The sequence below is a fragment of the Pteronotus mesoamericanus genome, unplaced genomic scaffold, assembly GCF_021234165.1.
Source record: "Pteronotus mesoamericanus isolate MK-2021 breed Mesoamerican mustached bat unplaced genomic scaffold, CSHL_Meso_final contig_590, whole genome shotgun sequence".
NCBI classification, from domain to species: Eukaryota; Metazoa; Chordata; class Mammalia; order Chiroptera; family Mormoopidae; genus Pteronotus; species Pteronotus mesoamericanus.
This window is the reverse complement of record NW_026555207.1, coordinates 498,691-511,733: the sequence shown is the minus strand read 5'-3', so window position 1 is coordinate 511,733 and position 13,043 is coordinate 498,691. Positions and strand designations below refer to the sequence as shown.

The window sequence follows — 13,043 nt, the reverse complement described above, 5'->3', positions numbered from 1 at the left end:
AATAAACCAGAAAAGATATTGTGCAGGGTACTTGAAAGAGTTTGAAACTAAATGAGGTGCATTGTCCATGTTCTAAAGGTCATGACTTCTGCCTGGGCATCATCATAGTGCAGAGATAAAGGTAAGAGAAAGAAGCCAACAGGCCCAAGATATAAAATTTATTTTTTTAATGGCAAAGGATATAGAGATACATGGAAACATTAAAACATCAGAAGATGACGGTACCTGCTCCCAGTGCCCCAGTCCTCAGCAGAGACACAGTTACTAGTGATGTGAATGATGAGAGGCCTTCGTCTCTTCTGTGGGGCCGGGAGTGCTTCATGCCTTTCTCAGCCTGACCCATCACATTCCTAAATGTGTGTGGTGGGGGGAGGGGGGGAGAATTTAATGTACTAGACTTATTATCTATTAGGAGGTCCAGTCTTCGAACCTGTGAGAGAGCTAGTCTCCAACACTGCTGTACTTAAATGTTTAAACTCCAAAGCCTAGTGGTCCCCATTGCCTATAGGATAATTCAAAGAACAGGACAGAATGTAAACCTAAATAAACAACAGTGTGGAATAGTGATAGGAAAAGTGGGTGATCAAATGCAGAAGGCAAGAGTGGTGATGCCTAAGTAACCCCAGCATGAGATGAGGCAGCAAACTGCAACAGTGCCAATGGGGAAGGACGGGCCACTTGCCCCTGGGATTCAACCTGGCTTTTGCTGAGGCATTAATGGCAGGAGTGGATCCTCTTGAACAGGGTGTGGACTTAAATGCACCACACCCAGTGCCAGAGGAGAAGGGTTTCAAAAGGAAGAGGAAGCATTCCCAAAAGGGTGAAGCTTAAGTTAAAAGGAAAATGATACAGAGAAAAGGTATTCTACACAGAAGCAAGAACTTCCAACATCTTTGATTCTCCAACCCTTTATTATGCAATAAGAAACACTAAATCTCCATCTCAGTATTTGGACTTGCCACCGAGGCATAATGGCAGATACCAAGCTTACGTGTGTAGGTGTGGTTGCAAGTGCATACAAGCATACATGCAAGTAGCTGTTGATACACAATCCCATTTCAATCACACGGCCCTTTTGATTGAACTACTTTTCATTAGAACCCTGATATATCTTCAAAGGGAAGAATTTCATTTTTTGCCATGAGGAACAAGCTACAATGCCACCTAATGAAAATAGTCTACAAGATTTCAGCTGCTTCTTCACACACACACACACACACACACAAAGTCTCTTATTATTAAAAAAAAAAACAACAGCTGAATTTTCCACACAGCAGAATAATTCTCCTTAGAGTTGGATCAGTTTAACAAGTCTCTTGAGATCAAGATTTAGATAGTGACACATCAATTGCTTACGATCTCTGGCTTTCTGTCATGAGAATATTTAATTCCAACTCACTCGATGCATCCTTCCCTAAGCTATCTCTTGCTAGAAAGCTAACCAATAAATACAAACAAAACTGTGAGGATTTAATTTTATTTTCCAAATTTATCTGTTTCTCATATTTATTTCATGTTTGAATGCAAAGCAACAATAAAAATTGGGAAGTGAATGTATTTTTGTTATAATGTCTGTTAACATTGTACCTGTTACCGAACTAAAGGACCCGTGGTGGGGGAGGTGCCCAGATGCTGTTACCAAAACAACGACACCCTCCTCACCCGGGACCCCTCCGTTGTGGGTCCTTTGCCTGCCACCCTTGGAGTTATGGCTCTGAATGGCAGTTTGGTGAGAAGGAAAAGGAACTGTTTATTCAAAAGTTATACAGGTTTGATTAATGGCTAAATGTCACCCTTAAACCTCAAAATCCCTTCGAAACAACCACCAGCACACACACCGTCCTGCCTTCCCCACTTTGTCCAGTTAGGCCAGTCAGCGGTACCGTCCTTCAGAAGAAAAAGAACAGAAGTCCGGGGCTCGGCTAGGCAGGCCTCTCGTGGGTCTCAGCACCATCCACTGCGTCGCCGCGATCTCCAGCTCTTAATCCATAACCATGTGGCACCTTCTCCGGGCCCACCAGCAAGAGTCCTTTCTCCCCTCTTTCTTCTCACGTGGTCTTCACCCTGTTCCCCAGAGTCTGTGTCCCTTTCTCTCTCCTGCAGGCCCCTGCCTCTCCTCTTTCTCTCAACTACATTCTGTAATAAGTCTTTTAAACCTTCCCGATTAGTTTTGGTGATATGCAAAATAATCCTCTTTGCAAGTGAGGAACGAAGCTATCCTGTTATTGACATGCAAACTGACTTCTCAATGGCCCTGCTCAAGGCTCCCATCCCCCATGGCAGCCTGCCCTGGGGTGGGGAGAATATATTTTTCTTGGACACACCAATCTCTGGACCCCATTACAAAATACCCTTGGCGGGGGGGTGGAGGGGCGGGGGGTGCCCTTACTGTGCCCTGTTACAGGACCTCATTCATTTTTATTTACATCTTTATTCTTAATGTAAACTACATTTCAAAATGACTTCTATTACACCTGTTTCATTTCTTAACCAAGAAGTATGATAATAAGCACAGGATAATAAGTCACCTGCTGATGGATATTTGGGTTGTTTCCACATCTTGATTATTATAAATAATGCTGCAATGCACATATGGGTGCAGATTGTGCTTCAAAATCCTTATTTCAATTCAGAATAAAACGTAAACTTAAGCAGAGTAATAATGCGAGTCCATTCTCCGATCAAGAAAAGTCTGAGAGTTTATTTCCTTCACCCACCCCCAGGTCCCCTCAGAAGACCAATCAGTTATGAACGTTCCCGAGTAGTAGACTATGTAGCACCACCACACAGGCCCCATTCAGTCAGCCGCTGAGAGTGTTGGCTAGTGAGGGCTCACAGCTTCATTCTTCTCCAGGAATTACCTTCAGCCAAAGGATGCTGCTTCATCCTAAATTATGCATCCTCCTAAGGCAATGACTACATCCAATGACTGGCTGAGCCTGGGTAGAAAAGCTTGTTGCCCTTGCCCAACTCAGGAGAAGAGTCCAGAATCAGCTCAGCCCCAGAATTCCCCATAAGATTGATCAGCTGAGAATTCTGAGGAAACTCTCTTGTAATTCACCTTCTTTCTCTGCGAAATTCTTACTACCTGTTCTTCTTTCATACCTGTTGGATGTTGTTTCTGAGTATATTCCATGCTAAACTTTCTGTATGAAAAGGTCTTAGAATTTGTTTCTGGGACATAAGATAGTAGGAATAGCCCTAGAAAGTAGACTCAACTGTGATTACAAGCTGGCAGGTTGGAAATGAGGACCCAGAAGATGAATGTCTAAGCTGCCCTGACATACCTCAAATAAGAGAGTCTTTATCATGCTGCCACATATACTTCCCTTTTCTTCTTTTCCTACATTAAAAAGTACTTTCCTAGGGATAGGACAAGTTAACTAAGAAGTTAAGTAATATTGGTTGCATGTCTTTACCAACTCAGGTTGGTTCTAGGTCTGATCATAGAATTTGGGGTTTAAACAGGACGGTGTGTTAGGCAGCCTCTTGGATGATCCTCCATGATCCCACCTCCTGGTATGCCTGCCTGGTAGAATTACTTCTCTTTGAGGGTACAAAGGACCTAGTGACTTATTTCTAACAAAATGTGAAAAAGCATTCAGGTCACAGAAAGACTGTGATTTCCATCTTTCTCTCTCTCTCTCTCTCTCACTTTCTCCCCCTCAGAGCCCTCACTCTTGGTGAATGAAGTCAGACTTCCATGTTGTGAGAAGCCCTACAGAGATGCCTATGAAGGCAGAAGCTGGTGTCTCTGTGAGGAGTCAGAAAGGACCTGTGGTTGCCACCAGGCACGTGAGGGAGCTTGGAGGCGGATCACCCCTCAGTTGAGCCTTGAAATGACGATAGCCCTGGACAATACCTTGACTGCAGCCTTGGATGGCCCCTGAGTCAGAGCCATGCAGCTCAGCTATGCCCAGATTTTTGACCACAGAAACTGTAACATAATAAATGTTTGTTTTAAGCCATTAAACTTAAATTTTTTCAGCTTCGTTGAGGTGTAACTGATATACAAAAATTAGCACATATTTAATGTGTACATTTTGATGAGTTTGGACATAGGCATACACATGTGATACCATCACCACACTCAAGATACTAAACACATTGCTCACCTCCAAAAATTTCCTTGTATATTTTGTGTGGAGGGAGGGGTTGTAAATGTATGGTAAAAACACTTAGCATGAGAACTATTCTTTTAACACATTTCAAAGCACACACTACTTTTTTATTAACTATCTATGAGTACTATGTTGTGTAGCAAATTTTTAGAGCTTTCTTATCTTGCATACCTAAAACTTAATATCCATTTCAGCACCAATTCTCCATTTCTCCCTCAACCTAGTCCTTGGCAACCACTATTCCATTCTCTGCACCTATGAGTGACTATTTTAGATACCTCATGTAAGTGGAACCATGAAGTGTTTGTCCTACTGTGACTGACCCATTTCACTTAGAATAATGCCCTCTAAGTTCTTTCATTTTTGCCCAAATAAGAACCAGTGAGCACGTACTTGGCATTAACTCTAAATTTGTCACTAACTCTAAACGCTTTCCCCAGGCTCTCAACTCTGGTGGGCAAGTGTAAAACAGGACTTTGCTCATTATTTTCTTTTCCACTCATAAGTAGAAGAACATTTGACACCTCCAAACTGAGACATAATATTCAGGAAAGCTAAATACCATGATGAAGTCATGAGATGGAAGTTAGAGGTAGTAGCAGAAATGTGAATATAATTGGAACCTTAAGCAATCACACATTCTAGATCGCCCAGTAGTGGGGAAAGTGATTGGAAAAGCCAAAGCAAAACCAAGAGTCTTTTTTTATAGCTGTTATGCAGGGTCTTTCTTTTGCGCTTGACTACCTCCTTTATACCTTGCTCAATGATAGTTTGTTGTGTACCTGAAACCTAGTAACCTCAACGTTTTCCTGCTTGCTTAGTTTAATGTGTTATGGAGTTTGTAACCAGATTTGTATTGAATCCATCTCTATCTACCCTTTGTCATCCCTCTGGGAAGGGAACACTGAGAAGAGACTGCTCTGTTGATCTGGGCATTTCCAGTGCTGGGCAAAGGGGTAGAGCTAATGTTTGCTGGTTGGAAATGTTAAATGTGTAACCACTCAGACCTTGTGGAAAGGGACCTTCAGTCCTTTCACAGTTGAGTTAAGTGAAGATCAGAGAAAGACTAGAAGCCTTAGAGGGTTTTTTTAAAGACTTATTTTTTTTTTATTTTCACCTTTTATAAACTGCGTGACCTTGGGAAAATCTTTTATCACTTCTGGGAACATCAATTTCATCTGAAATTTAGAGAGAGTAATTCCTGCCCTTTTGGTATGGCTGAGAATCACGTTAGTAATTTTCAACCCATAGCAGCTAAGGAACTACGTGCTTTATGTATATTATCTGTTTTCTATCTGGAGGGTAAAGCCAATGTTCCTATAAATGCTAGAACTCATAACTTTATCTTATTTTGTGATCCATTCAAAAGAAGCACATTATGATCAGGGATCCTACAGATGGATCCAAGGGTTAAGGAGAGTTTCTGTGGAAAGGGGAGCATGTTTCTTTCCATGGGGCCCTCACAACCCTCAGGCCACACAATGGGAATAGGCCTGCAGAGAAAATACAACAAGGACAGTGTTGAGACATGGTCACTTTGTCTCATTTCCTTCACTGAGCTGATTATCTTTCCAGGCCACATTCTATTTCATGAGTGGTATTCCCCATACCAGCCAGGCATACAAGTCAGTCTTTTTTTAGAACACTCCACGCTTTATTAGTACAAGCAGTTTTAGCAGTATCTTAATTGTTAAAACGTTTAAATCCAGAAATGTTTTTCTTATAGCTAAGGCCACTTTAATGAAATGACCCCATAATGTTAGGTGTTATATTAAAGCATACACAAAAAAAAACCAGAGTAGAAAGTATGATATAACATCACAGTATATTTTGAACTCCAATCAAAACACTTGATCTAGGCAACTTAAACTATAGGTGCAGTTCATAAAACAAGAGTATCCTATCCTATTTCCTCATATGTAAAATGTGAACAGTACTACCTAACTCATAAGATGGCAGCGTATTTGTAAGAATTACATGACTTGTAATTGCTGAGTAAACAATACTTGCCATTTCTGTTACTGATACTGTCTTTTTTACCTTCTACATATCAAATATCCTATAGTCATTAAACAAACATTTTTTTACTCTTAAAATTTAGAGTGGACATTCTTTCTTAGCATTCCTTTGGAATTACTAAAGCTGGAGATCACTGGGCCTAATATCTTAGGCTTCTTGGAGTTCCCATTTGGGAGGCCGCCCACCATATTTAAACACATTCTCCATGTGCTTATTTGAGAGAGAAGGAAATAGTAGTCACCTCATCCTAGTTTCTACCTTCAGGACTTGGAGAAGCCGCTCTTGGATCTGCTTGGTGCGGACAGCATAGACAATGGGATTGAGGATTGGAGGAATGAGGAGGTAGAAGTTAGCCAGCAGAGTGTGGATAGGAGGAGGCACCTGGTGCCCAAATCGGTGAATGAGGGAGGAAACAGCAATGGGAACATAAAAGATCAGAATTGCACAGATGTGAGAACCACAGGTCCCCAGGGTTTTAAGTCTGGCCTCAGGGGAGGCCAGCCTCATCACAGCCCTGAAAATCATCACATAGGAGGCAGCAATGGCCACTGAGTCCAGGATCAGCACCAGGAAGCCAATGCTCAGCCCATAGACATTATTGACCTTGCTGTCACCGCATGCCAACGTGACAACAGCCATGTGCTCACAGTAGGAGTGATAGATGACACGGGCTTTGTAAAGGGGCAGTCGCAAGCGGATCATTAGAGGCAGAGGTCCGATGTAGAGTATACCCCGGAGAAGGGCAGCCAGCCCCAAATGCCCCACGACAGTATGAGTGAGCACTGTGGTATGATGCAGTGGGTTGCAGATAGCTACATAACGGTCAAAAGCCATGGCAAGGAAGATGCCTGACTCAACTGTGGCAAAGCAGTGGATGAGAAACATTTGGGCCAAGCAGGCATCCAGGCCAATGTCACCAGCACCAAACCAGAAGATTCCCAGCAGTTTGGGCATGGTGGAAGTGGACAGAACCAGGTCAATGACCGCCAACATGCATAGGAAGAAGTACATGGGCTGATGCAGGCTGCGCTCCACCCTTACCACAGCCAGGATGGTGATGTTCCCCACCACAGCCACCAGGTACATGGAGCCGAAGGGGAGGGAGAGCCAGCTGTGCAGGGACTCCAGCCCTGGGATGCCAGTGAGCTGGAAGGAGCTGGGAACCGAGCAGCCATTGTGAAAAGTGAGCATAGCTATTCATAAATGAACCGTTTCACTTGCACTCAAAAATGCGGTATGTTTTTTTTCTAGAAATAAAAGACAAGCATATTTTTAAGTCCTATAAGAAAGAATGGGTCTGTCAATAAGATGCGATAAGCATGTTTTTCAGAAGAAATTACAAAATGTCACAGTATATCATGTTATTATTGTTACAATACCCAGAAATTTACCAAGTACAATCCAAAATACACATTTGAATGAAAGGTCTGAGCATCTTTTTGCAATATGGCTCTCAAGGAGTAATGTTCTTACCTGAGTGAATGAAATGACCTAAGGCAGGCAGGTACCTGTTTAGTCATTTAAGTCTTTAGGAACTATGAGGTATCTATAGGGATCACATTTGAAGGTTTCCAAGTGAGGACTGCTTAGAAGAAGAGACACATTGATGCTGAGAAATACAAATAGCAGTTAATGTTTATTTAGCACTTTGGTGTCTAAAAGGTACCAGAATGTGTTCCCTATGTATATTTCAGGAATGTTAAGGAAGGGAAGCAGACTTGTCTTCCACATTTTGAACCTAGTGGGATTGAATGTAGCAGAGTAGTCAATAGTTTGGGCTTTAGAATATTCCAGCTCTGGTTTCAGATCCTGGCAATAGGTGCTTAGGCAAGTTACTGTGTCTCATTAGTTAAAAACAACTGACTTCATTTCACAACACACTTGACCTAGAGGAATCAAGAATAAATAGAATTCATCCTTATTTAATCTGACACAATAACACCAAGCATCAGCTCTCCTGAGAATAATGTATAAAACCAAAAATATTTTCAATAAACTTAAAAGAACTCTGGAGTGTCTGTCTCTGCAGGGAGCCGTGATGCGGGAGGATGACAACTATATAAGCCCATTGTGGTGACTTTACCCCATAGAGTTCCTCTCCACAAGCTGTGATTCCTCCATCTCAAGGTTCTCATAGGTCACTGCAAATGGAAATAGAGTGTTGGCAGGAGCAGTAACGGGAATACTACTCGGCCATAAGGAAAGGTAAAGTACTGCTGTTTGCAACGTCATGGGCAGACCTTGAGAATATCGTGCTAAGAAATAAGTCAGACAGAAAAAGTTAACAACTATATGATTTCAGTCATTTGTGGGATATAAAACTAAATGCAACAAATGAACAAATAAGAAAAACAAACAAAAATTCATAGACACAGCTGACAACACGGTGGTTACCAGAGGAAAGGGGAGTAGTGGGTACTAAAAGGTAAAGCAAGTCAAATATACAGTGACAGAAGATGATTTGACTTTGGGTGGTAGGCACACGATGCAATATACAGGTTATGTACCATAGAAATGTACACTTAAAACCTATATAATCATATTACCCAATGTCACCCCAATAAATTTAAATTCAAAAAAAGGAAAAAAGTTGAAAAACATTCCTTTAAAAAAGAAAAGGGAAGACAAAAAGGCTGAGTCATCAGAGATGGGAAGAAAGCAGTATCCAGGAGCCAGCCTATGACTGAAGTGACCAGGTGAGATGAGGAGAGGATCTTCCCTCTCAGCTTCCTTACCCTGTGTGCTGGTTATTCTCAGTATGTCTCTCCAGATCCCTGTCCCGTGTCCCCAGAAGGTGATATCTATGTGCTCCATTACCCAGCTTTTCTTCTCCTCTGCCTTGTACGTCAGCTCAATCAATGTGAGGCACCAGTAGGGGATAGAGGATGAGACCAGAGATCAGGATTTATTCCCCAGTTCCCTTCCTGCCAGATGCAATTGACAAACTTTTTCTATCAAAGGCCACAGCTCTTGAAAAGGCTTTAGCAGCTACATCTTCCCTTCCCTGAGCAGGCCTGAGTTAGGTGGGGTATTCACAGTTGTTATTGCTGGTGTTCTACCATCCCTTATCAGTTTCCTTAACCCTGCCCAGGCCTCTATAGAACATCCCTCCAACTGCCCCCCTTGACCATGCTACTTGTTCTCTGATGGATACATCAGGTCAGATCCCAATAGCATACAATCTTCAGCCAGTATTGTCTCTTGAAGCAGCTGCCTGCTGCTTCAGCAGAACACATAATACAAAAGCTGACAACTTTACAAGTTCTAAAAGCAAAAGAGCTATAATCTCACAGTAGTCAGAGCTAAGTGATCCTTACGAAGTTTTCTATATTTACAACGAAAGGGAACTTGTCTACATCACCCCTACTTGTAATTAACTGGCTTTTATAACTTGATGTTATGCTAAGCAGATATAATCATGTGGAGAATGTTGTTTTACTCTAGGAAAACAAGAGTCCTTGAAATGGAAACTTCAGCAGGACTTGCCAAGTGAATCTGCCTTCTGTTCCCGTGCTTGCCCCCTTACAGAATTGTTCTCCCTCTGTTAGTGAGGCCGCTGCTTTAGCAGTCTGTCTTCCCTTCTGATGCCATTTGAGTCACGTCACCCCGGGGCAATGGTTCTCTTCTAGGTTTGAACATAAAAGTCATATTGTAAAAGGATCTTTTAGCCCAAATTAAATATGGGGATAAATGTATACTTAGTGAATTATGGGCGTGTGACCTCTCTTGAGAGCAAGCAGGCCTCGGACCTCTACTCCATCACAGACCTTGTTGGATCCAAATCAAATATCCTCAGTCCTCTAAACTAGCCTTAAGCCCTAGAGAATGTGGATTTTATTTTTATCCCTTATCTCTCACTTTCCTTCCCCATATTTGGCAATGCATAGGGCTATCTTCCTGATGGATATTTCCTCTCCATTTCATCCCTTCCTCTTCCTTTCCACATCATGAAACTGAAACGGGCACCCACAACTGGAGAGATGCCCTTCAGCGGCTAGATGGGGGTAGCTGAGCGTTGGTGGCCCCCATTCTTACCCTAAGGTCCTAACACTCCTTAACTTATGCCCCCTAGTCAGAAGCAGCCCTCACACTTTAAACACAACAGGAGGAGCTTACTGCACCTCCTGTTCAGGGGAACTGTGAGGGTGTGAGGAATCATGGAAGGCCAATCTCCTACCTGAGCTCTACGCAGAAACATTTGCCAACATCAGCCACAGCTTTTACCACTCTTCATCCTGCCCACTGTTTCCCAACAAAGCTGAGTTTCATTCTGCATTATGCTCTTCTGCCTCTGAGAATTAATTAGGTCCTGATGTTGCAATACTCTCATCTCCTTCATCTGACTAATCCTTACATGGGCACTTTGCCCCAGTTTAGAAGTGACCCTTAGTTTGTGCCTCATGCCTGTCTTTGTACAGCACCCATAGTGCTCTGAATTGCCTGCTCACAGGCCCGTTTCTCAAAACAGATTGCAAATTCCATAAAAGCAGAAAGCATGCCTATCTTGCTCTCTAGTATAATGCCTGTGCTGGTACCGTGCCTACTTATTCTGAATGAGAATAAAATATTGTGCCTATTTAAAGCACCTAGAGGAGGGCAAAGGGGGAAAAATTGGGACAACTGTAATAGAATAACAATTTAAAATCTTTTAAAAATAAAATAAAAATACCTACTATTCAAATAGTATAGAAACTTAAAAAATAAAATAAAATAAAGCACCTGGAGATGTTTTTGGAGGGACTTGTATTGGCATTGGCAGACTAGAGGCTTCTTCAGCTTCCTTGTGTGTAGCTCTGTGGACTCCACCCTTTTTAAGTCCCCTTTTGAGAGATTTCCTTTCCTTTGGGTCTTATCCTGGGGACTTATGCAAGAGTATAGCCTAAAGTGGGATACCTACGTGTCCTTAGACCATTCATCCTTATAGACTGATGATCCCTGTTTACTTTCCTAAATTCCCCTTTATAAGATGCTCTTACCTGGGCTGAGTGGTGTCAGAGAGCAAGAACCTGGGGCTCTGCAAATGCCTCTGAGGCCTGGCACTTATAAGCATTCTATTCAAAGTTTGTGGGAATTCCACCTGGACTAACAACATTCTTACTTCCCTCAATGGAGAAGGAAACAGCAGGCTTTGTCCCAGAGGGATGAGCACAATCTAAATTTAGGCACAGCTATCCCTGCCATGTCTGGGCTCATCCAGAGAGGTCTAAGGAGAAAGACCCACCTTCCAAATGAGTGTGAGTCCCTTGGGTCCAAGCCCTGCGTTTGCTCATTGTCTGGCCTTCCTGGAGTCTGAAGCTATTCCAAGAACACCAAGTAGAAATCAGAAAAGATTTTCTCGAGGAGGGATAAAGATTATACTTGAGACTAGAACTCAGCCTGGAAGTAAATCTCTAATGAGGTTTGATATCCTTAAGCACTTGAAGATGATGGTAGAGTTTTGAACTAACTTTAAGACAAACCAATGGCTACTCCCTAAAAATGAGATACTGACGACTTTTTTCACCACTTTGGTTTACAATGTGAGGGAAAGACCTCGAGGGCAGGGTGGAGCAAGCAGCGTCTCCCTTACAGTTTACCCTAAACTTCCCAGCCCAACATTCCATTCTGCAGGGAAAAAAAAGAAGCCAAACTGAGAAAGCAGTTCCTCTTGTTGTATCCTAATGGGATGCTCATGGGTTGGTGGGGCATCATACTTTAGAACAAGTGTCAAAACATGGCCTTTGGAGCACCAAAGACTTGAGTTTGCAAGCCAGATTGGTTACCTACCCACTGTACATGACCTTGAACAAGTTAGTTTAACCTCTGTTTCTTCAAGCTTAAATGGGAATATCACCTGTCTCTGGGTAGTTCTCACAATTTAGTTTTTGTTCTTTGAGATAGAGTATATAAAGGGGCTAGTAAGAAAGCAAACATATTAGGTGCTTAATAAGCAGTATGGTTGTTATTACCATGACTGCTGTTGTTTTAGTGTCTTTGGGAGGGGTTAGCTCTCATGAGCCTGGAAGAGACATCCTAGACACCCTGATGTCTCCTACAGACCAGGATCCTAATGCAGGGGCTAATGCAGTAGAATCAGTATAGAAAGGATCTCATTTTCAACCCTATACCACTTACCATGGATCTCAATTTTCTGATGAAACTGGGAACTTCTTACTTCAGGAGAAGCTGGGAGTTTCTAGAAATTTTCTACCTGTTCCCCAACCTTTTACTTTACAGTCTATGTAAAATTGCTTATAGGTGCTGCAATACAAGGGGACCCAAAATAACATAATTTATTTTTTAAAAATTGTGTATTTGTTCTTACATGTTTAAACTTCAATTCGTTCAAAGTTCTCTCTGATGCAATGCACCTATCGAGACTTTTTTTCCACTGCTCAAAACAGTTTTTGAACTAATCAATTTTGATGCCTTTTAGTGCTTCTGCCATCTGTTTGTTTGTTTGTTTGTTTGTTTGTTTGTTTCATCTCTTCCACAGCAGCAAAGCATTTTCCTTTGAGGACATTTTTCATCCTGGGAAACAAAAAAAAAGGTTGCTCAGGGTGGGATCGAGTGAATAGAGAGAGTGAGGCATGGAGGTCATGCCATTTTTGGTCACAAACTGCTGAACACTCAGAACAGCATGGGCAGGTGCACTCGTAAATCAGCCATCATGAAATGGGCAAATGTATTAAAAGAGTCTTCAAAAAAATTCACTGAAGTCAAACACAGCCTCTCACAACAACGCCAGCTATACTGATACAGGTGGGTTCCTAGAACCCTCCCCTAGCTGGGGAAGCCTGTACTACAAGGGGCTTACCCTCCAGAAGATAATTCTGGTTTTGGGGGCCCCCTTTTGTATATACATGGTCATTTCTTGCTTTTATGCCTGTGCACGTATACTCTTAGCCAAGTGAGGTAAGAATG

At 42.2% G+C, this 13,043-nt stretch overlaps 1 protein-coding gene across 1 annotated transcript; it reads right to left on the bottom strand.

Moving 5' to 3' along the window:
• Positions 1 to 6,377: 6,377 nt before the first annotated feature.
• LOC129076371 (olfactory receptor 52M1) lies at positions 6,378 to 7,331 on the bottom strand. Its single transcript, XM_054580544.1, has one exon. The coding sequence runs from the start codon at positions 7,329 to 7,331 to the stop codon at positions 6,378 to 6,380; it is 954 nt and encodes a 317-aa protein (XP_054436519.1).
• Positions 7,332 to 13,043: the final 5,712 nt, after the last annotated feature.